This window comes from Hoplias malabaricus, chromosome 7 (assembly GCF_029633855.1).
Source record: "Hoplias malabaricus isolate fHopMal1 chromosome 7, fHopMal1.hap1, whole genome shotgun sequence".
Classification (NCBI taxonomy): domain Eukaryota; kingdom Metazoa; phylum Chordata; class Actinopteri; order Characiformes; family Erythrinidae; genus Hoplias; species Hoplias malabaricus.
In genome coordinates this window covers 35,271,329-35,295,249 of record NC_089806.1, presented here as the reverse complement: position 1 = coordinate 35,295,249, position 23,921 = coordinate 35,271,329, and the positions used below count along the sequence as shown (strand labels likewise).

At 40.7% G+C, this 23,921-nt stretch overlaps 2 protein-coding genes and 1 long non-coding RNA gene across 5 annotated transcripts in view; 2 read left to right on the top strand and 1 right to left on the bottom strand.

Moving 5' to 3' along the window:
- Window positions 1–14,818, top strand: part of sash1a (SAM and SH3 domain containing 1a) — a 305,138-nt gene extending 290,320 nt beyond the window's left edge. For both annotated transcript variants that reach the window (XM_066677649.1, XM_066677650.1), the window contains exons 13-20: window positions 257–389; window positions 996–1,165; window positions 1,767–1,976; window positions 2,716–2,866; window positions 3,705–3,833; window positions 6,177–7,153; window positions 10,250–10,381; window positions 12,088–14,818. In XM_066677649.1, coding sequence (XP_066533746.1) covers window positions 257–389; window positions 996–1,165; window positions 1,767–1,976; window positions 2,716–2,866; window positions 3,705–3,833; window positions 6,177–7,153; window positions 10,250–10,381; window positions 12,088–12,348 — 2,163 coding nt within the window. In that variant the 3' untranslated portion in view covers window positions 12,349–14,818. The remainder of the gene's footprint in view (window positions 1–256; window positions 390–995; window positions 1,166–1,766; window positions 1,977–2,715; window positions 2,867–3,704; window positions 3,834–6,176; window positions 7,154–10,249; window positions 10,382–12,087) is intronic.
- Window positions 1,971–23,921, bottom strand: part of LOC136702543 (uncharacterized) — a 28,450-nt gene continuing 6,499 nt past the window's right edge. Inside the window, exons 2-5 of one of the 2 annotated variants that reach the window (XR_010803926.1) lie at window positions 17,184–17,245; window positions 10,219–10,333; window positions 3,693–3,823; window positions 1,971–2,212 (exon numbers count right to left, since the gene is read on the bottom strand). This is a non-coding gene — a long non-coding RNA (uncharacterized lncRNA). The remainder of the gene's footprint in view (window positions 2,213–3,692; window positions 3,824–10,218; window positions 10,334–17,183; window positions 17,246–23,921) is intronic. The other variant, XR_010803927.1, reaches the window with a different exon arrangement.
- usta (uronyl 2-sulfotransferase a) overlaps window positions 20,736–23,921 on the top strand; it is a 132,926-nt gene continuing 129,740 nt past the window's right edge. The window contains exon 1 of the mRNA XM_066677651.1: window positions 20,736–21,291. Within this exon, the coding sequence (XP_066533748.1) occupies window positions 21,105–21,291 (187 nt within the window). The 5' untranslated portion in view covers window positions 20,736–21,104. The remainder of the gene's footprint in view (window positions 21,292–23,921) is intronic.

Below are 23,921 nucleotides of genomic sequence, written 5' to 3'. Positions count from 1 at the left end.
TTCTAGTTTGTGTTCAAGGATGGGAGATTAAAACACTTTCAACCGAGCTGTAGGAGCTTTATTTCACCCTTGAATGTCTGATCTCTGAATATACATCTGTCAGGTGACCAGACAGCCCCGGGAATAGAATATTTGAAGCTGTTAATGTACTCAGAATGCAACTGTCAAAGAAACAGGGAAAGGATAAAAGTAGACACAGTTGTGTCTTGAGTTTACAGTGTTATTAACCATTTACTTTTTTCCCCTGTGTGTACAGTCGAGTCCAGATGGAACTCCAAGCTCCCCTCAGTCTCCTCAACCAGACACGGACTCTTTGGAGAAGCCCAAACTGAAAGCAGGAGGCTCAGTGGAGAGTCTGAGGAGCTCCCTTAGTGGGCAGAGCTCCATGAGTAAGTGACTGTGTGTGTGTAACGTTGGTACCTTTTTAAAGCAGTATTTCTAACTAAAAACATGTTTTTTCTTTTTATAAATGCAATAAAAACAATAATCTATCATTTTTTAAATTCCCTGCAAAGTATAAAATGTGAACAGGGCAAAAGAAGTGAAAGGTTTCATAAAATGCTCACCATTTTGTGCCAAACATGAGAAAAGGACGTTTCTAAATGCAAGTTTGCATTAGGTCTTTCACCATCAAACTGTGAGCAATAAAAGCAGTCCATCACTTTATGTACGATCCAGTGAATCCATATTATTCTTCATCAATAATGAGGTTAAATCTGAACAATTCTGACTTACGGTAACTAACCTACATCACACAGATTTAATGATGTGGGGGATACCCTTTTACCCCGTTGACTCTGTCCTCTTCTAGAGTGATTACGTTTTAAAGTCTGTGTCTGTTTTGGACAGTTGACCTAGATGGCACTATTGCCCACCATAAGAGAGCCTCCACCATGCACTTAGTAAAAGCATCTCATCACATTGCACTGCATGTTAATGTTAGCTAAGCACTGGCTTGATTAAAACATAATCCTTATTTCCATGACTTCCCCCAGGTGGACAGACAGTGAGCACTACCGACTCGTCTGCCAGTAACCGAGAGAGTGTGAAATCAGAGGATGGTGACGATGAAGAGCCTCCATACAGAGGCCCTTTCTGCGGCAGAGCCCGAGTACACACGGATTTCACTCCCAGCCCTTACGATACGGACTCACTCAAACTAAAGGTACTGAATACTAACACACACACACTTTACATTCAGTCCTTATCATACAGACTCACACAAACTGAAGGTGCAGAATACAAACACACACTTTACATTCAGCCCTTATCGTATAGACTCAGACATAAGGTTCGGAATATTTTACATTTTATATCCAGTTCTCATCGTACAGCTTTGCTCAAACTAAACGAATGTACATTTAAAATAAACACCTTACCCTCAGTCCTTGTGATACAAATTAAAGATATGTAAATGAGTTATACACACATACTCTCACACACTTTGTCGGAACATACGTACATACTGTGTACGTAAATAACATACTGTAAGCACTTATCCTATCCTAACACCTATCCTCCTCGGTCCCGAGCCGCGTAACCGTGTATTCTTCCGCCGCACACACACGAAGTTCACATTACGACGTAAAACCACTTAAGTCGAAACAAGGCTTTATACAGTAAATGGGAGATGTGTTGTAACCACGAAACATCGTAACTCGGGACTGACGTAACCCAAAGACCTCCTGTATGTATGTATATATATATATTTTTTCTTTTTAATTATAACCTTCAGTCACACCACCTCTACATTATTTTTCCATCAGAGAGGAGATGTGATAGACATCATCAGTAAGCCCCCCATGGGCACGTGGATGGGGCTGCTGAACAACAAGGTGGGAACTTTCAAGTTCATTTATGTGGACGTACTGGCAGAGGAGGAGGAGAAACCCAAACGCACTGTGAGGAAGAGGAGGAAGGGAAGACCCCCAAAACCAAGCTCTGTAGAAGAGCTGCTAGAAAGAATCAACTTGAAGGTGAGAGGGGAAACACACACACACACACACAAATTCAGATTTGATCCACAATAATGTGTGTTCATCAGGGCACAAATAAAATAAAAACTATTTAAAACCAGCCTCATTATGAATATAAACCACACAATATTCAAAACAAAAACTCAAAGATAGACTCTTCTCATGGAACAGCTTTGTGTTCCACCAGCAGACCAGCCGTGTTGAGTCTAGAGTTCCTTTGCTTCTTATCATTTTCCCTAAAGAGGTGGAGAAAGACGATGAAGAGAAAACTGAGGTGGTCCATGTTCGTGTAATGAAAGACTAAGACATTCTCAGACTGTTCTCTCCCACATGGAAGTGAAGGTCATGTTCAACTATACATTCAGTAGTTTTATTACAGCCCAAAGAGCCCGATCCGCCCTTTAGACTTCCTTCAAGTTTGTGTGTGGTAAGGTAATGACTGTTGGATGGGTGGGTGTGCGTGTCCAACAGATAAACAGCTGGATAAACATATATGTTGTTATTTTAAGTCTATGAGCGAGTCCAAATATAGTGCGTCTGGGAGAACAGCAGCACACCCACACATTTACGCAGAAGATACAAAGTGGTATATTACGCATTGTTTGAGATGTGCCATGTTTGATGTTTAACTGCAGCTTTTATGTGTTGATTTTATGTGTCTGTATAATCGCTGTCGGGGTGATGGGGGAAAAACACTGGGATCTTTCATTACTGAATAACGTGTGTGTTTTTGTTTCAGGAACACATGCCTACGTTTTTATTTAACGGCTACGAGGACCTGGACACCTTTAAGCTGTTAGAAGAGGAGGATCTGGATGAGCTCAACATCCGTGACCCTCAGCAAAGAGCTGTCCTCCTCACTGCTGTAGAGCTACTGCAGGAGTATGACAGTGAGTAAACTTTCTCTCTCTGTCTCGTTGTATGGATTTAATGAGCATCAGAATTTCTCACATTGTGTTGGATTACAATTCAGATTGGACTCTTTATAGTGGCACATAAATGACAGGAAATCTTAGGCCACTTGAGAAATTCATTCATTATCTGTAAGCACTTATCCAGTTCAGGGTCCAGAGCCTACCTGGAATCATTGGGCGCAAGGCGGGAATACACCCTGGAGGGGGCGCCAGTCCTTCACAGGACAACACAGACACACACATTCACTCTCACCTACGGCCACTTTTGTGTTGCCAATCCACCTACCAACGTGTGTTTTTGGACTGTGGGAGGAAACCGGAGCACCCGGAGGAAACCCACGCAGATACAGGGAGAACACACCAACTCCTCACAGACAGTCACCCGGAGGAAACCCACGCGGACACAGGGAGAACACACCACACTCCTCATAGACAGTCACCCGGAGGAAACCCACGCAGACACAGGCAGAACACACCAACTCCTCACAGACAGTCACCCGGAGCGGGAATCGAACCCACAACCTCCAGGCCCCTGAAGCTGTGTGACTGCGACACTCCCTGCTGCACCACCGTGCCAGATTAAGCTGAATTATTACCTTATAAATTAGTACCTGGTTAAAAATATTAATCCTGACAAAGAGGAGATATATTTGATGATATGGTCATGTTTTTCTATGGCCTTAATACTGTTCATATTGATATCAGAAATATATCATAATATCAATATCACCCAGCCCTAATTAACACGTACAGTTACAATCAAATGTTTTGATACAGATCAAAGTTTGCTAAAACTTCTTACTTGGTTTTGCAGGCAGCAGTGATCCGGAGCGCAGCGCTCTCTCTGGTTCTCAGGAGAAGCTCCTCTGTGAGGGGCGGGGCTTAGTGGGGGACTCTCCACGGGACTCTGGTTGCTATGAAAGCAATGAAAATCTGGAGAACGGTAACCAGGCACTAGTTTAGTACCAACCCCCCACCACCCCTCATAGCAACAGCATTCCCATCTCCAGCCTAGTATAGCAACGTCATGCCATCTCATTGGCAAGCCACGCCTCTTTCCTGCCCATGCTTCTGTTTCCTAACAGCCAATGAGACATCACCATCGCCTCTGGATCAAACCACCACTGTCTCTCTGTCCCACCTTCCACGCAAACCCCACTTCTTCTTCCTGTCTTTCTGCCGAGTGCATATTCACACCCTCTACATCTAAAGACTGCACTCTTCATCTCTTAGTACTACTTCGCCTTCTCTGTCTCCCACTCTTTGACTCAACAAGCATCAGTTAGCCCAGTGTCCATGTCTCTACGACTCTCTCCGGGAGCCGTCACCTCTCAGGGCATGAGTCTGAGGGCTGAAGGACATAGTAGCACAAGAATACACAGGCAGACTGACTTCCAAAATGAGCTCACAGACTCGCAAATGGAGGGACACTGTAGGAGCTCTGTGTAACTGACTGTACAAAGCTGCCTTGTCGCTGATTGTCGGCTGCTCTGAGCTCAACATTATGATTGGTGAGAAAGTTGATCAAGCTGGAGACACAAAACCTCCCTGTGCCACCTGTGAGAGGGATAAGTCTCTAGTTGCTGTGTGGCACAGGATCATATGTGCCTAAAGAAATAAGATTTATGGTGATAGATTCAGTCTACAGTAAGAGTTTCTGTAAATAGCAAAGTTTGTTATATTAATAGATCTATATGTGAAAGTATTTTGAAGCAGGAACCAGGCATTGTGTTGTTCTTTGGTGCTTAAGTTAATAACAAAGCAAATTTCCTGGCTTTTTAGTTCCATTATGGCATCTTCCAACCTAAAGGTCATTTGTACGAGGGGATGTGTGTGTGATGTGAATGAGAAATGTCTGTCTTGGTGGAAAATAAACCCCAAATGGTGTTAAAAAAAAACAACAACAAAAAACAAAAATCATTCTTATCCTTTCCTCTATTTTTTTTTCCCCTTTCTTCTCTTTCCCATCTCCCACTTGTAAGGCTACAGTATCGATGCACTGGCAGTTGTAAATGTTTTAAACAATGTTTCTTCTCCATTAGTACACAGTGTTAGTTCTAAGAGTCATCTATTTCTCATTGAGCCACTTTAAATTCTCCTGCCATGAGTTTCTTTAAACATTTTGTAAAACGTAACCCGACTACTCTCCTTTGTTTTCTGTCCTTTACTTTAGTTTGCTCTCCCCATTTAGTTCTTCTCATGTCTTTCATGTTCTAAAAACACACTTCATTCCAATGGTCTCAGTGCCATCTTCAAAATAAACCATAGTTCATTTTAACGCTGTCCCATTTCATTAACAGTTCAGTGTGTGTGTGTCACTCTACAAAATTAACACTGCACTTGTTTTACACTTTCAGCCATTCCGACATGAACTCGTATCTCTGTGGTGCATAGGCCGATGGTAACCAGTCAGGAAAGTGTCGTGTGCAGTCAGTAACTGTTTCCACTGAAACACATTGTAGAATCGGACTGATTTATAATAAGGTCACCTTCCCAAAAACGTTTGATACATTAAAATGGTTTAATCTGTTTCTATACGGAATGTAGTGTGATATCTCACCAAATTATTTAACACCGACTACTGTATGGCAGTGTTTTTATTTTATTTTCATATTTGACTGACATGAAATATTACTGTTACTTTAAAGGTTTTTGTAAAATATCTTAATTATTTTAAACTTAGAACAAAGGTATTGACATTTAAGACAGTTTAAATCTTTTTTTTTTTCAAATCAGACTTTGGTTAATTTATTGCAAAATTAAAATACATATATTTTGAATCATATACATCTGATTTTTGAGAATTAAGGTGTTCATTGTCAAGGAAGCGGAATATTGTTACCATGGGTTACTGTGCTTTGATTATGTAGATTAAAAAGTGGATTATTAAAAAAAAATAGTAATAATAATTGTTATTAAGGCCACTGTAAACATCCAGAAGGCACACTGCTGCCTGAAACGTGTGTAATGACATTGTGCAAGTTTCTCTCTGTTTTTCTTTCTATCAAACACAGGAAACTCTTCACTAAAGCAATATATACATTTCTAACATTGTGTGCATTTAACATTACCCATAACATCGCATATCAGTTCACTAACAGCTTTTTCTTGCATGGTTGAGCCCTGAGATGCACAGTAATGACACCACTAATTCACTGCAGGTAGGAATTTGGCTGCATTCAGATTATGACAGGATAAGTTAATGGCATCATTAAAGAATAAAATAATCTTGAATGTAGTACACAATTTATCTGGAAAAGTTTAAAAGTGAAGCTTTGTTTTTCAGGCAAGAATCGTAAAAGCTCTCGCTCCAGTCGTGGCTCATGTGGCTTCGAGTCTGGTCGGATGCAGTCTCCAGACTTCCCTACCCTCCCCATGACCCTCTCCACAGAGGCACTGCAGCACCAGACCAAGAAGGAGCGCAAATTTCCCAAAAACTTTCTACCCCGTCCCATCAAGGGCTTCAGCTTACGGGCACTGGGCCTAAAAAAGAAGAGCCGCATGCCGGTCAGTCGCAGCTGCGAGGAGCTGGATGGACCCCAGGAGACCCCCGAGTTGTGGAAGCGCTCACATTCTCTGGGTGACCTTCAGTGGGAGCGAGGCTTTGAGCAGGGAAAGGAGCAAAGAAGCAAGGCTCGACATGGCAGCATGGAGATTGGGCGGGGGAAAGGTGCGCCAAAGGTTCTGAAAAGCCCCCAGAATGTTAAGATAGATGGGATAGTGTTGAAGCCAGAAGCTGGATTTGGCTCAGGGCAAGTGGAAAGGCCTCCGGTGCCCACCCAGCTACTACTGAAACCCACCTTCCCTGTCCAAGGTCCTGAACTTCTAGATGTCCAGTCACTATCAGCCCCTACAAGTCCAATTCCACGGACTCACCCCAAAAAGCCCCCGGTGCCCCCTCCAGTCCCTGCCAAAAAGTCAAAAGAGAAGCTGGTGAACGGACTACGACATCCATCTCTCGTCCTGACAAGCTCCACCCCCAGCACGCCGACTCTGCCTCCTAAACCTATCAGCAGTCCTACCAGCCCCTCTGAAGGCATCCCATCCACACCTGCATCCCCTGACGATGCAGAGAGTGCACCAGCAGTGCCCCCACCATGGCTGTCTGACCTGCCAGAGACTGCCTGCCCTCAGATGCACGGGGTCAAAGTAGTCCTTGGCAGGAAGATATCTCATGCTAAAATGACGGATTTAGAGACGCAGCTAGAAGAGAGGCTGGGTTTGGAAGGCATTGATCTAACAACAGAGCCCTACTCAGATAAGGTAATAGACCCTTTTTCTACCGAAACACAAAGTTATGTTAAAGCAATACTAGGTTACATTTCTACCTTAAAATTTCAGCTTCAAAATCACTGTGATGCTTCACTGGCCTGTAATAGGGAGAACAAAGCCTCTTTCGTTGCTGTTCCAGGCTCAGCACTGCAGAAACTGTACTATGCATCATTTTCAGTAATAAATGAATTACACTAGGGAGAGCCACAAGAGCAAAAAACTCAAATCTTACCTAGGATTCCATTAGGAATAGCACTGACAGAGGCTGTGTTCTCTTTATTACAGCTCAGTGGAGCATCAGGTTGATTTTGATGCAGTAATTTTAAAGTAAAAATAGTATGTAGTGTTCCTTTAATTCCAGTTTTTTTGTTTTTTCTTTCTTTAAAGATTACATATGGGAAATACCTTTAGTGGCATAGTCATATCAATTCATATCAGTGTCAGTTTTACAAATATTAACACTTAATCTATTACAGCACGTAATGGCCATAGCTGAACTCCATTGTTGTTGACATTCCCGATCCTTTCTCATTCTTTCTGTGGGTTTTCCTTCTTGGGATGAAAGTTTTTGGTGCTGACATTTTGAAGAGTGAATCACACTTTAACGAATATGAAAAACAAGCTCATGAACAGACACGTAATCCAAGAACAGGCAGCTGTACACCATGAGTAATGTTATGATGGTCGTAGATCAATACGTTTATGTAAATGAAAAACTAAAGAATGCCAGCGTACAGATCTGAGGACTATGAACCCAGTCCTTGTAAAGGTTTCTCTAAATTACAAAGAAGTCTTGATGGATGACTAGAGCTGGATTGCTCTGAAATGTTCCATCCTCTCACTGTCTGAGAGAAACTAGGACTTGTTTACGATTTGTTTCTTCTTTGCTGACAAGCCGTAAGGTCACTCAAATGTGTGAAATCATTTTCCATGCATTAATCCAAGTAGAGGTATCTATAATGCAAATCATGAATAAAACACAGGTGCCGGCCGGGGAGTATATTAATGGGAAACGGCTGGGACGGGAACTGCTTTTCTTTTTGATTTTCGTTTTGTTAAATGCTCCGTTTGCCATAGACATAACTATCACATGTCCTGTATCCATTACCGGTCGTCAGTGCCATGCCAGCAATAGCAGTGGGCTAGAGCTGGGATCCTGTCCTACACAAGCCAAGTTCACGGGGGAAAATCTGAATGGAATTAGAATGTGGATTTGGCCTGTGTGGAATTTATAATTCTTATTCTGTTGGAGGAAGAGGTGCAGAGCTGCTTTTTGGACTCTAAGTTTAATACCATTTTCTTAATGACATTCTCTCTATAAACCAATTTGAGAAAAGCTGAGCTTCGTATACAGTCCCTGTTTGTGTTTGTTGCCAGAACCTCTGCTGGGAGACACTGAGATTAGCGTAGAGGTGAAAAGCATTCTCTCCAAGACCACAGGCAGTGCTGGTGTTTTATTACTTAGGAGAAGAAACAAGTTTAAAGCAGGTTTCATTGCTCTTTAACAGTGGCCAAATAACTTACACAGGTACTTTATTTTGTCAAGGTCATGCCCAAGGCAAGTCTATTTAGAGCAGCATTCGCACACAATGGCAATTCATAGTGCTTTACAAAACAGTACAGAAATATTACAACTGAATAATAGAAAATTGAATAATTAAAAAATGTAACAAGCAAAAAAAAAAAATAAAGCTGATAAAGCTGTTAATTAGAAAACTAAAGGAACACATTAAATGTGCGATGTAGTGAATGAAATAAATGTAGGCTGTAGTGAGATATTAAGTAAATTAAGCTGTTCGGGGCACAGATTGCCTACTGCAGCTCTCTTATTTGTGCTGGAAATACATCCAAGTAAATGGATCCAGTTGGATGCCGCTTGAATGGTTGGAGGTACTGTGCTGGACTAGACTCAGCTTTTCTTCAACTTGGGAAGATGACCAGGGGCCGGATTCACAAAAGCTTTACTAAGAAAACACTTGAAGGAACATATTATTTACAATGACAACTAAAAAAGCAGTCCTGCATTAAGTGTTAAATATTTCCTCAAGATATTGTTTTTGGGTTTTTTTTAGGCAGATTGTAGGAGTCTCTCATGCTACAGTTTAGAGTTTGTAAATGCTGAGACACTTTTTTAAAGATAAATTAACTATTGTTACCTAACTTACTAACTGTTGAACTTTTCCAAAGAAGTTAAAGAAAACAAAACAAAAAAAAAGACAATTCATAAGATTCATTTTTACAGCACTGTACTGAAGTCAGTGGTGAGGGGAAAGGAGTGGAGGTGGTTTCCTACCCTCCTCTAAAAGCTACATAGTGTGGCTTCTGCAGTGCTGACCCCAGAGTCGCAAAGTCTCTCTATTACAGGCCAATGAAGCGTCACAATGATTTTGAAACTGTAATTTAAAAAGGTACAAATATTACGTAATGTTCCTTTAAGACATTTGTGAATCCGGCCCCTGATTACATCTTTTCATGCCACTTAATAAGCCCATAATAATGTTTCATTTAGTCCCAAATACACATCTGTTTGGTACGCAGTCACATCGCAAAAGTTGGTAGTTAAGTGTTTGTCTTTGCTCATGGTCCACTTATGGCCACCGTCACGGCCCATTAGCTTGCATTATTTGTGTTGTATTAAAGAAATAATTGAGTCTTACTAGCGGTATAATTCTGTAACGAGTGCATAAAAGTTTTGCTTGTTTGTGTGTCAGCCCTCGTCTCCAAGCACTCGTCATTCAGGCTTGGTTACTGGTCAACTTTAAAGTCCATTAAAAACCACATGAAGTAAGCTTTATGGCTTGCTAATTCAGCTTGTTGTTTAAACTTAGACCAAGACAAAGGCTGTGCCGCTTCCATCAGCGCTGTGAAAAACCTATGTTTACTTTAAAAAGAACTTGGCTCTAGAACCAGAAAAAAAACATTCCAGAACTTGCGCATGATTAAATGTCATGGGTCTAGGGTCTCCATGGCCTTTGTTAATATGAAGCTGAACAGAAAATCATTGTCCCGATATCCTTTTTATTTTTCTCTTAATACCTGTGATGGTTTTGGCTCACCTCTCATCTCGTTCTCTTTGTTTTTCTCCAGCATGGACGCTGTGGGATTCCTCAGGCCTTGGTGCAGAGATATTCGGAGGACTTCCAACAGCCGGTGAAGGATGTGGCTTCCACCCTGGACCAGATCAGAGTTAAACAGCTTCGTAAGGAGCACCGCATGGCTGTGAGTCACTGATTTATCTGATCACTACACTTCTTTAAACGAGTCAGTGAATATGATTCAGTAAAGCAGCTGATTGACTCTACCATGTCAGAATCACATTCCTTAGTTGTCAATTTGCTACAGGACAGAATTTTGGAAGTAATATTACACTTAATCAAACTGAATTAGAAGTCTGGAAATAATGAAAGCTAAAGTAAGTGTTTGTAAATAACCTAGTATTTAGGGCTGGTTTCCTAGGTGATTTACCTCAAATGAAAATGATTTCTACAATGTTATTAGAACTGACAATGCAGTTCAGTCTATTAAAGAAACTAGCCTTTAGTGTTAAAACAAATAACTAAAAACTAGTCATTTTAAGCTAGGGAACTTCCATATTTAAAGAAACACTAGGTAGTATATTCCCTTTAAATTGATTCATTCATTCATTCGCCTGTAAGCGCTTATCCAGTTCAGGGTCGTGGTGGGTCCAGAGCCTACCTGGAATCACTGGGCGCAAGGCAGGAAAACACCCTGGAGGGGGCGCCAATAGTATAAGGAATAGAATAAGGGTGTTCCCTTAAAATTATAGCTTCACAATCATTGTCATATTTCACAGACCTGTAATGGGAAACAGAGCCTCTCTCTTTGTTACTCTGGGCTCATCACTGCAGAAAGTGCACTATGTAACCTCTGGAGGTAGGCAGGAATTTTTATTTACAAACACAAGGGTTCGTCGTTGAAGCTTTCATTATGTGGAGGTATTTTCAACTTTAAAAAGGTTTAACTCCTACACATTTACGAAAATAATTCTCTCAGGAACCATCAATTGAAAAGTTATTTACGGAACCTAGTTTTATTTAGAGAACGGATTCACACTAAAAACACTTTCATTTAAAAGGGAGAAAGTTTGGCCCATGAAATAACCGTCATGTACTCGTACCTTAGTTGAAGAGGTTAAAACAACTTAAACTAAGATGTATCTTGTTTAGGTCCTTGATAGTTTACAACTACAAATTGTTTTCAAAATTTTGCTCCCATGCTTTCAGTCTGAAGGATAGAGGTATTTAAAGCAACCCTATTTTAGATTTTATCTTAAAATTACACTTTCAAAATCATTGAGATTTTGCACTGACTTGTAATAGGGAGTAGAGAGTCCTTGCTACTTCAGGCTCAGCACTGCAGAAACTGTACTATGTAACTTCTGGTAGAGGGTGGGAAACCACCTGCATCCTACCTCCCGTTGATTTCAGGACAGTGCTGTAAAAATGATTTACACTCTGCAGCCATAGGGGGAGCCCAAGAGCAAAATGACCAAACCTACTCATTGTTCATCTTATCAGCTCCAATGACCATATAGGAGCACTTTGAAGAACAGTGTGAATGGGAGCTAATAAGTAACAAATGAAGAACAATGGTCAGGACCCCCACAGAGCAGGTATGATTTGGTTGGTTGACTACTCAGTCCAGCAGTGACACTGAGGGGTTTAAAACTCCAGCAGCCCTGCTGTGTCTGATCCACTTACAGAACAACACTAACACATCCGAATGATTCACAACCCAAAAATCATACCTACACTGTGGTGGTCTTCTGGTCAGTGGAGCTGATAAAATGGACAGTGAGTGTAGATACAAGGTAGGTTCCTAATCCAGTGGCCGTTCAGCATTCTGTCTGTGTCTATTTTCTTTATTCCACATAAGCTAATGTGATCTGTCTGCTCTCTCCACAGATTCCCTCAGGGGGTTTGACAGACATGTGTCGGAAGCCTACATCTCCAGCTCATTTGAGCTCCGTGTCGAATTGGCTGGTGTCCATTGGAATGCCAATGTACTCTGACCTCCTTTCAGCCGCAGGCTTCGACACTCTGGGCGATTTGTCGTCGCTGACAGAAGCAGGAGTGCGAGAGGCGGGGCTACAGGAAGAGAGACACATACGTCGGCTACTCACCGAGGCCAGACTTATTACAGCCAGCAGTGCAATGCAGACTTAATACAGCTCCGATAGAAACAGCCCCCGTGGGTCTTAAGTGATTTATGAGCAGCCAGAGCTTCATGACTGAGTTCCAGTGGAAGCTGGACGACAGGGCCTGTGTGTCTGCAGCGTTCTAAGAAACACTTCACCTTCATCTTCTCTTGTTCTACTTTACTGTGCTTAACAGAAAAGATTTGTGGCTTCCATGAACAACTCCCCATCGAGGTCTTCAGAGCAGTGACCAAGAAGAGGTCAAAACCTGGAAAGTTTGCCTTTCAAGCGATAGCACAACTTTTTTTGGGAGAGAAAAGTTTTGGAATTTTGTACGTACTATTAATCAAACTTTCCCCCTTTTTTCTTTATTTGAGAAGTGCTTGTTTGTAAGAAGACAAAAAAAAAATCTTGTGCTCCTGGAAGCACAGCAAGGTGCTGAAGCCTGGCCAAAGTAATTTCACTTCCTACAAGTTCAAATATATTCATACTCCCTGTTCTTAGCTCAAAGATATGAATACAGATGGATATGTCCTTGTTCAGTCGTGGAATCCTTCAAGCACAGTGTCGACATGTTGGGATTTGTATTCCAAGTACATGACTCAGAATTATGCTTACTTTATTTCCAGGGCAGTGAGGAGAGTATATTTGTATAGTCAATAACAAAGCCATTTCACGAAACGTCTCACTCGTCCTCAGTGCCGGGATGTAAATCATTCTTTTTTTTTTAATCCTCAGTAAGTTTAAGAAAATATTTTATATTCAGAGTGCATTTAATCTTCCAGTACAATATATCTAACACGCATTACTCAGCATCTATCCTGGCAAATCCGCCTTTATTACTAAATCCATGACATATTCCTAAGTTATTTCAATGTTGCCTTACCACCATTTATGATGCAACTATTCATACACATGCTTATGACTGTAATACCTTCTGCAGTGTAATTGATTTGGGTTACGCATCCAGCAGCGATAATATACTTGTATTTTATTGTATATGTTTTACGTCTTGACAGAGAACCCCCAGCACTGTGGCAAAGTTTAAATATTGATCATTTAAGCTTTCTAGCCTTGACCAATGCAAAGCACATAGTCCCAAATGTCCCAAGCAGAACATAAACCCCTTGAACAAATGTGTAACATGCATCGCTTATTCTCTGAGGCTTTGTAAATCATGCAACTGCATTAATATCAGCACCAGTCCTGTCAGTGAAGGGTTAGACCATTCTCCTGAGGTCCTGTCCATTTAAACATAACTATACACTGGCCCATCACTGGATTAGGAACGCCTACCTGGTATCTACACTCACCGTCTCATTTTATCAGCTCCATTGACCATACAACGGCACTTTGTAGTTCTACTATTACAGTTTGTAATTCACCTGTTTCTCTGCATACTTCTCATGCCCATTTTACCCTCTTCTTCAATGGTCAGGACCACCACAGAGCAGGTGGTGGAACATTCTCAGTGCTGCAGTGACACTGACAGAGTGAACAGTGAGTGGACACAGTGTTTTAAAAACGCTAATGCCACCACATCAGACACACCTACTGTCTACCTTGTAGATGTAAAGTCAGAGACAGTTTGAGTTGGTCATCCTCTAGACCAGCAGTGACACTAAGGGCTTTAAAAACTCCAGCAGCAATGCTGGGTCTGATCCACTCACACCAGCACAACACAAACTCTCACAACCCCACCATGTCTGTAGAAACATTACTATCTGTAATTGTAGAACTAGAGTGCTTCTCTATGGTCAGTGGAGCTGGTAAAATGGAAATGAGTGTAGACACGAGGTAGGTTCCTAATCCAGGGACCAGTCAGTGTTTTTGTGCTTCATGTCTGAGCAGAACACAATTGGCATTCCCACATTCCAGGGTGACCACTGTAGGGTCTGTATGTTCCTGGTTAACAGATGTGAGAGAAGACTGGACAGTTTGATCGACCAGAACTATTAATAGGCCTCAAACCTAGGTCTCAGTGTGGAACAGTGTGAAATTATAAATTACACAAACTCTAAATGAGATTTATTTTATGTCCAGATTGGGAGAAGTGTGGAATACAACTGACAGGACCTCACAAGATTTATGGAGTTCTTATAAAAAAAAAAGAAAAAAAGGGATATAGAGGTGATATTTTTTTTCCAATAAATTTTAGAAAGGAATGAGAAATAACTGACAGATTAAAGTGCACTCCACACCCCGTGAGTCAGGGTTCAAGTATTCAGTAGAAGCTGAAGGAAATTTGGCAGCAGATTTCTTTGAATATTGAAGCACATTTGAGCAGTTGTGTGTGTGTTGTATAAAGTGAAGGTTTTGACACTGACTGGTCTTCTTTAGGGCTCATGTTAACGATTAGTTCCGTTCAATAGGGTTTAAGAACAGATGTGTGTCTCTGTGAATTACAGTATTTCCTAATATCAGATCATGCTGTGTGTGAGTGAGAGAGTGATACAGTGTGACAGAGCAGCACATGCAGTTGTTGAATGGATCTGTACAGATGTTTGATTAATTTGGGGGGGGGGGGGGTCTGGAGAGGTAGCTCTAGGTGGGGTGGAAACTGCAAAGGCAGGAATACACTACATATCCAAAAGTAACCAGACACGTTCAATTGTGCCAACGTTTATATCGTATTATATTCTATTTTGTCCATAGAAGATTTTCATTGGAAATAAAACGAGACCCTCTGGAACAGCTGGGCCAAAGGTAACCCTGCACATTGGTGAGACTGAGGAGTTGTGTGTTTTTGTAGCTAAATGCCATCAAATACTCATAGCAGTGTTACAACTTCTCCGTTTCAGAATAATGAAGTAGTGTCCACAAGCTTTTGGATATATAGTGTTTTATGAGACACACATCTGGCCTTGGCAAAGCCCCGCACACGAAGTGGAGTTTTTCTCCTCAAAGACTACATTGAGAAGTGTCTAAGTTCAGCCCCCTTTACTAAGACGCCAAGAAAATGCTTCTATGACACTTCTACTGTTATTGTATAAAACTGAAGGAGGTGCTCCATAAGACAACATTCCACTGATCAACTAAAGAAGAAGAACTCCACAAATTTTCCAAAGATTTCTGCATAATTCATGTGTAAACAAAGTCATTGAGAGATTTGATGTGAAATGGATACACTTACTGAATCAGGATTGTTTACAGCGGAGATTATAGGAGCCAGAGGTTGTAATGTCTACAAGGCAAATATAACCTAATATTTCATTCACTGTACAAAAAAGGTTATATGTGAGGTATAAGTTAAATACAGTTAAATGTATCACAGCTTCAAAACCATTGTGATGTTTCTCTGACTTTTAATAGGAAGAATAGAGCCTTTGTTGTTGCTACTCTGGGCTTAGCAATGCAGAAACTGCACTATGTAATTTTGGTGGCAGGTAGGTACTGCCTGCCCCCCTTGGATTTCAGGACAGTGCTGTTAAAATAAATAAATAAAATAAATTTTGCAGCTGTAGGGGGGCCTAAGAGCAAAAGTACCTAATCTTACATAGTGTAAAAAAAGTACCTAATCAGAGATATCCCCATCTATTATTTAAAATATGTATCATTCTGTGTAATAGCTTCATAAATAGCTCAACTCCTCAGTGTGGCTCCTGCCATTTCCACTGTCAACTCTAGAAGAGTACATATCACCTTAGACCACTCTTAATAACTTTGTACATAAATATATGCAGAAATCTTCAAAGAGCAGTGGTCTTTTGCTTTAACTCTCTTACTGGCTTGAGATGCATCCTCCACAAAGCTAAATTTTGGTTCAGGACTTAAGGGATATGTAGATATTGCTTGTGTAACAGAGTTTGCAGAGCTTTTCACACACTGTGGCACCTTTTCTGGGTAAAAAGGTTTTGCATCTGTAGCGGCACTGTGTACATTCGGCTCACGAACAAAAATGTCTTAAACGGCGGCAGAAAATCAGGAGATGTTTCTTTCTCATTGTGGATGCCTTTTTTTAAAAAAAACAAAACAAAAAAAATAAAAACCAACTCAATCAGAAGGGTAGTGCTCTGGGATTTTATGTGCAGTTTTACAAAATGTATATAAATTTCATAAAAAGGTTACTGTAAAATAATGCACTTTATAGAGATATATAGCTCTAAACAAATTAAATACATTTCTTTTATAAAACAAACTATTTCTAATTGGCCAACTTCCTAAAGTCCTCAATGTATTGTTTGTAAAAGGGGTGAAGTGGATGAAGCTGCTCTTAGACCAGATTCTCGGCTGGAAACCTCTGCTCATTTATTTTTTAAATAAAAAAAAAATAACTTTTCCAAGCTAATTACTTAAACATCATTAAAAATTTCAATGTCCTAAACAATAAAAATTCTAATTACATATATGAAATGGACAGGTGTTGCACATTCTGTATATGTAATTGATATTTAAATAACTTATTTTTTGCTTTTCATATCAAACTGTAATTATTAGCTGTATTATATAAAGAAATAGCAATACTCTTTTGCATATTGCTTTAGCCGGTGTCCTGCTACAATATCTATTGTAAAATATGATGTGTACAAATGATTTTATCTGGTTTCGACTAGCTAATTATTGTCTATAAAGATTTTGCTTGTGTATTGAAAAAAAAAATTAAATCTATTTGTCATTCTGAAGTGTAATAAAGAAAATTCTTTGCCTCCGATGTGAGTGTGTGTGTGTGTGTGTATTTGCTTCTCCACCTTTGGGTCAAAAAGTGTTTCAAAAAGCTTCAGTCTCGAAGACCTGGACCTGGAAGCAGGTCTGATGTGTTGACAAAGCCCTACTCTCAGTATATAGGTTTTTAAAAAAAAATAAAAAAAAAATAAAAATATAAAATATAATATAATATAAATAAATAAATAAATAAATAATTACCTTGGCCTGATGTTCTAGGATTTCTCTTTCTGCTCACGGCAGAGAACCGGCATCTGGAGGCCCTGACAATTGAAGAACAGGGTGAAAGGGGTAAATAAAATGTACAGAACAACAAATGGATTACAAAGTGCTCCTGTATGGTCAGTGGAACTCAGAATGGACAGTAAGTGTACAAACGAGGTGGTCATAATGCTATGGTTGATTGGTGTAACGTGCTGGTGCTTATCTCAAGTGAAAACAACAGACAATGGGCAGATTCACCTAGAGAACAAATATGGGGGTTGAGAGGGTTAATAAGTGATGAGTGGGAACATCTAGGATATCAACCCAATAACATCAGAGAAATGGACTTTGGAAGGAAAGAAAGCATGGAGTTTTAAATATTCATTCATTCATTATCTGTAAGCGCTTATCCAATTCAGGGTCGCGGTGGGTCCAGAGTCTACCTGGAATCATTGGGCGCAAGGCAGGAATACACCCTGGAGGGGGCGCCAGTCCTTCACAGGGCAACACACACACACATTCACTCACACCTACGGACACTTTTGAGTCGCCAATCCACCTACCAGTGTGTGTTTTTGGACTGTGGGAGGAAACCAGAGCACCCGGAGGAAACCCACGCGGACACAGGGAGAACACACCAACTCCTCACAGACAGTCACCCGGAGCGGGAATCGAACCCACAACCTCCAGGCCCCTGAAGCTGTGTGACTTCGACGCCACCGTGCCGCCCAGATTTAAACCTATATTCTGCAATTTATATATAATTAATTTTAAATAAATTACCCTTCCATTAAATTAAATTGAGTAAGAAGCTGAGTGAAGCTTTTTCGTGGTTAAAGTTTAAATTGTAAGTATTTTATTCACTGAATTACCACAGGAACTCATTTGTAACTTGAGCCGTTAAGTTTTGTAGCACTTCGGTCTGTGTTTACTTGTTTACTTTTGCAGAGTTGATGGTCTTCAGCATTTGGGTCAGTTCCAGTGTACTGGAAACTGGTTAAAAAAAAAAAAAAAAATAAAAAAAAAAAAAAAAAACCAAGGTTGCTTGGTAAGACATGCTAAGCTTCCTTTTATTCTGTTCTTGGCAGAGAAACAACAAAGCAACATCCTCATCACTTTTCAGATTTCTGAAGTCTCTCCACCATCCAAATGACTTCATATGCCAGTTCCAGTTCTTGTGGCTCAGCCAGTGAGAAGCTCCGCAAACACCAACCAATTTACCAAGCTAGGCCTATGTATGAGCACTGGAGCTTTTTCAAGCATTCAAAAACACAAAAGCTAGCACATGGTGAAGACACCTACCCTGAATTTAGTAGTAACGTATCCATTAAATAATTTACATTTTCATCTGAATACTAAACATACCAAACCAGAACTCTACTATTCAAATGAGTTCATCCATCTCTAGGAGTCACAAATTGAAACTGTTATTTCTGAACACTGAAATCAAACATGTTTAAAGCATAGCACTGCGATGGTAAAATGTTTGTTGGAACTGTGCTGAAGGAAAACCATTTTCTGTGACATCTTTATCAAAAGATAAAGAGGCTAGTGAAACATAGTGAGCATAGAGTGGAGTGATATTTTACACCTTACAAAAACTAAACTATAGTGAGTTTTAGACAGACATACTCCTGTATGTGTGGGTGACTGGTGGAAAATATGTGACTTCCTGCTGTTTTAATTTAGACATTTCAGATCATAAAAATGGGACCTCTGTGCAATAACAGGCATTATATTACTGTGTGGGTTTTGATTAAGACTTTGGACAGGAGGTGCACAAGGATAGACTGGTGTGTGTATTTTACACAGCAGAAAATAGTCTCAGGTTGCATTAGCTGCTGTGAAATAAATAACTCTGGTAAAACATAACATCCAGCCTTACAGCATGGCATGATAAATACATGGGACCAGAACAAATGTGAGCTTAAGGAAGATGTGTTGTGTTGTGCTGGACAAAGGGAGAAGTGTTCATTTCCATTTTAAAAGAAGAAATTGAGAGGGAAAGGGTCCCATACTTCAGTGATTCACACAGGCTCAGACTATTGAACAAATAGGTGAACATTTCAATGAACACCACTAAATTTAGTATTTACGTAAAAATATGCATAATATTAGAAACCACTAAAAATGGCATTACATCATCCCTAAATGTCACTGCACAAAGTTCAACACAATTGTGCCTCGGCTTTTAACTCATTCATGGTAAACACACACACGCTATGAGCTGTGGACAGGCATTCTCAGCACCTGGGGAGCTGTTTGGCCATACATTTGTGTAGACAACCATCTGCATCGTGAACATAACTGTTCACAAACTGTTTTCACAAGTACTGCACCTTGCGTATGCATTGAGTTCATTTTCTGAGGGAGTGCACAACCAACGCACCAAACATATGCAGGATACGCAAAACAGCCATGACGTGTAGTTAACATCAAGTATATCTCCAGCCTTAAAGGTAAGGTTCCTTGTTCAACAGACTCTCAGCTGTAAATGTTGAGGGAGGAGAAAGTGCCGTTTTTTTGTTTTTTTAATCAAACATCACATTGATTGATTGATTGATTAGGATGAAGGATTGATTAGGTCAGTGGTACGTGTGTCACTGAAAATTCTTCATTTGTAAGTTACAAAAACTATTACACAGTTTTCATAATTCAGAGTTCTCGCAAGTGCCTCCAGCCCTTGCTGCTGAAGTTTCACAGTGAGGCACCTATTACAGGTCAGTGGAGCATCACAATCATTTTCAAGCTGTAATTATAAGGTAAAAATAATGTGTCCCTTTAACATTTTTGAATTTAAGCATCATACAACTTCAAAAGCGTTTGAGAATCCTATATTAATCACCCACTCCTGACTCCTATGAAACTGAATTCAGTTGCTTATTTGGCAGCTTTCTCTTCTAGACTTCCAGTTCCACCTTAAATGCAGCAGTAGCCACAGGTGCTAGATTGTAGCTGCTTCACAAGTTTAGGTGGAAATTTACTAGCAAACTACCAAGATATCAGCGTAATACTAATAATGTTTTCTGCTTATTATGAAATAAAATGAGACATAATACATTGTACCTACATTAAACTAAGACTGTATAATGGTTATCATAGTTAAGAGGCAAAATACTGACATTTGTGGCTCTCTTAGGTCGTATGGAGTCATCTAGTCAATGATTTACAATAAATTCATAGTCCTTCGTTTGAATTTTGCCACTGAAAACAAACAACCAAATAAATAAAAATTATGGGGTAAATAGCCCTCCCCTCTCCCTCATTCCCAACATGAATTAAGACACTCCTATCCCTGACAACAGAGAGAAAGGTCTAGGTTGTAGGCTAAGGGATGAAATGGGACCGGGCTTGTGTGTTCCATTAGTTGCATCACCGTTTATGTCCATGTGGGGGTGCTGGTGAGAGAGCCCGTCTTCCATCATCAGTCCTCCGCCTGAACTTTTCCTCCACTGCGCTCAGAAACCCGACACCAGCACACACACACACACACACACACAAGCATACACAGACGCACACGTTGGATCCCTCATTCCACTCGCACTCATAGCGAAGAGACGAGAGAGAGACCTTAGAAAAAGAAAGACACCGAGAAAGAGAGAGAGAAGTTAAAGAGTGTAAAGGGGGGAAATAGTGAGCTAAAGGGAGGGAGAAGAGAAAGAGTTCGGGGGAGAAATCCTGAGAGTGAGAGTGAGAGAGAAGAGTAAGAAAGTGACGGAGAGTTCAGACCGTTAGCTGTGTGTTCAGCTGGACTGTATTAAACGCTGGTGCAGATGTTCGTGTAACGTGACTACTGGCGTAAACGCTGGGGTAAAACGCTGGTGCAGGTATTACTGTAAGTTAAAGGCTGGGGTAAATGTTAGTCTGACCGCTGCCGATGGCTGAGAGCCGCTGTGGACCCTTCCATGTGTTGAGAGGATGAAGAGCGGCGGCAGCTGCAGCTCGGGCCCGGGCAGAGGTGCAGTGTGGGCGGTGTGGCCGCGCTGCGCTCCGCGGGATCTGGCGCTCTGCATGGCCTCGCTGCTGCTCTTCTGCCTGGGCTCCCTGTTCATCCAGCTAAACGGAGGACCCCCCAAAGTCCTGCTGGAGCTCCGCAACTATCTCGGTAAGTCAGAGGCTAAGTCTGGAATCTCTCCCTCTCTCTGTGTGTGTGTTCTTGAAGGGTTTAACAAGTCACAGCAAGTTTTTCCCCTTTCCCTCTTCGCAGCCCTAGACGCAGGGGGCACATTTGGTCACACAAGTTTGGGGGGTGGGGGGGGTTCCCATGATAGATGGTGTAAACTCTAAATACAATAATAGCAACCACATACAAACTACAAATTTCATACTTAAAACTAGCCTAGACTTGTACTACAATAAGAAAGGACTGACAAGTCAAGAAAAAAAAGTAGTAAATGTTAATAGAAGAGGATACAGAATACACTAAAGAGCAAATATAAACAAAATGGGGGGAAAGAAATTAATGTGCAATAGAAAATGGAAAGAGTATAGCTCCTGTTTCCAAAAGTATTCCAATCAATGTGTCATGTCATAACTATTACAAAATAAGATGGAAAGAATGGGGGGTTGAGGAGAGTAAACAGCCACAAAAAGCCTGAAATTTAGAGCAGCCTTCAGTGGAGTTCTTAAACACACTGCCAATCAGCTTCCTTCACACTGTATTTTGTTTGTGTTATAAAGTTTATTTTGTGTGTAGATAGATAACGTTGATACAAATAAGAGGGACATGGCACACTACACAGTTTTATTAACTGAATTATCATTAAAAATGGCTTAAGTAAAAAAGAACACTGGTTTGTACCCAACAAGAAATTGGACTGGATATGAGACATTCCAGAGTGTGACAGCATTCTGACTTCTAACTGTGTATGTGTAATGTTGGGCAGGTTTAAAGCTAAATATGATTGCGTATTTGTGCTCTCAAGTTCTCCCTACAACTGCAGAGTGTAATTCATTTCTACAACACTGTCCTGAAATAACATCCAAAAGTTAGCTACATAGTGCAGTGCTGAGGCTGGAACAGCAACAAAGTTATAGCCTCCATTACAGGTCAGTAAAGCATCGCAATGGATTTTAAAGCTGTAATTTTGAGGTAAAAAATACTTCCTAGTGTTGCTCAAAACATTATACAAATAAAAGTACATGATGCAAAATACTTGCACAGTGGTAACGTAAACCTACACAATGTAGCAAGGTAGTGTGCAGGAAAATAGTTGTGTTGCTTGGCAACAGTCCAGTCCTGGCTTGTGACTGAAATTGTTCCCTATTCATTAATTTATTATCTGTGAGTGCTTATCCAGTTCAGGGTCGAGGTGGGTCCAGAGCCTAACTGGAATCATTGTGCAAATAGGAATAAGGTGGGAATACACCCTGGAGGGGGCGCCAGTCCTTCACAGGGCAACAAACAGACACACTCACACCTATGGACACTTTTGAGGCAACAATCTCAATTGGTAGGTGTACCAATGTGTGGTTTTTGGACAGTAGGAGCACCCAGAGGTGCTCCTCACAGACTGTCACCTGGAAAGGGCCTTGAACCCACAACCTCCAGGACCCTGGAGCTGTGTGACTGCGACACTACCTGCTGCGCCACGGTGCCACCCTCCCTATTCACTATTCCCTATATTACTCACACAGTGCACTATTTTTATAGGGAATTGAGAAAGGCTAGAAATTTTTTTCAGACATTACCCTATGGCATTAAATAGCAAACAAAATATAATCTGTTGCTACTTTTAACTGATTTCTACTGTTTGTAGAACTGTTGTTAAAGTGAAAAGGACTAGGATCGAATCACAGCCGTGCTGATTATTAGTATCACTGCACTTCCAGTCGTGTGAAATGTCTTAAATGATTTGATTCACTGGGATATATTATACTTAGCTAACATCCAACTTCCCCATGAAAATGACCCGAAAACAGTGGCCCCTCTTAAAATGTACCCCTTGGCCAAAAAGAGATTGCTGAAGGAGTTCAAGGTAAGGTCTTGTTTAAGTCTCTCTGTATGTTAAAAATTCGTAGGAAATAAGTTCATTTCTTATCAGCGCTGTGTTGCTGCTCTTCGTGGTGGATGCTAATTCCTGAGCTGATGTGCTGTGTGAGTGAAACTGTTCAGGAAAGCCTCAACACGTCAGCGCACTGGTGAGTGTGTGCGCACAGATAACACTGATTTATACCAGCCTCCAGCCAGATTACGGTCATCAGGTGCCAGTCGCTGACCTTTGTCTGTCCCAATACTTTTACATAAACACACACATGATGTTTATATTGGGATGACAGTTGTCCATATGAGGTCCAGTTGGCTTTTGTGGTGACAAGAATAGCTGCTGTTCTCTCTAGGTTTAGATTTTAGTTCAGTGCAGATTCAGATGTTTCAGAGTACGTACTTAGGCGAATTGTGTTAGTTATCAAACGACCGGGGTTAAACTAAATAAAGCAGTGTGATGTGGATTTTTGGAGAGTTTGTTATATAGTATTTATTAATTTTAGATGAATTTTTGTTCACTTGGGAGTGCAAGTTATTGGAGTTTTGTTGTTAGATCATTTGGGGAAGTGTGTTAGATATTACGAAGGCTTGCACTGATATGGGAATTCTGGGCCGATGGCATTCTCTGATCATATATACGTACGTATTTTTCAATGCAGTATTGATGCTGATATACACAATTTATAAAATACTAAAAAGACACCCCGGATGTAGATTATAGACAAATGTAACACGTATTTGCATATTAT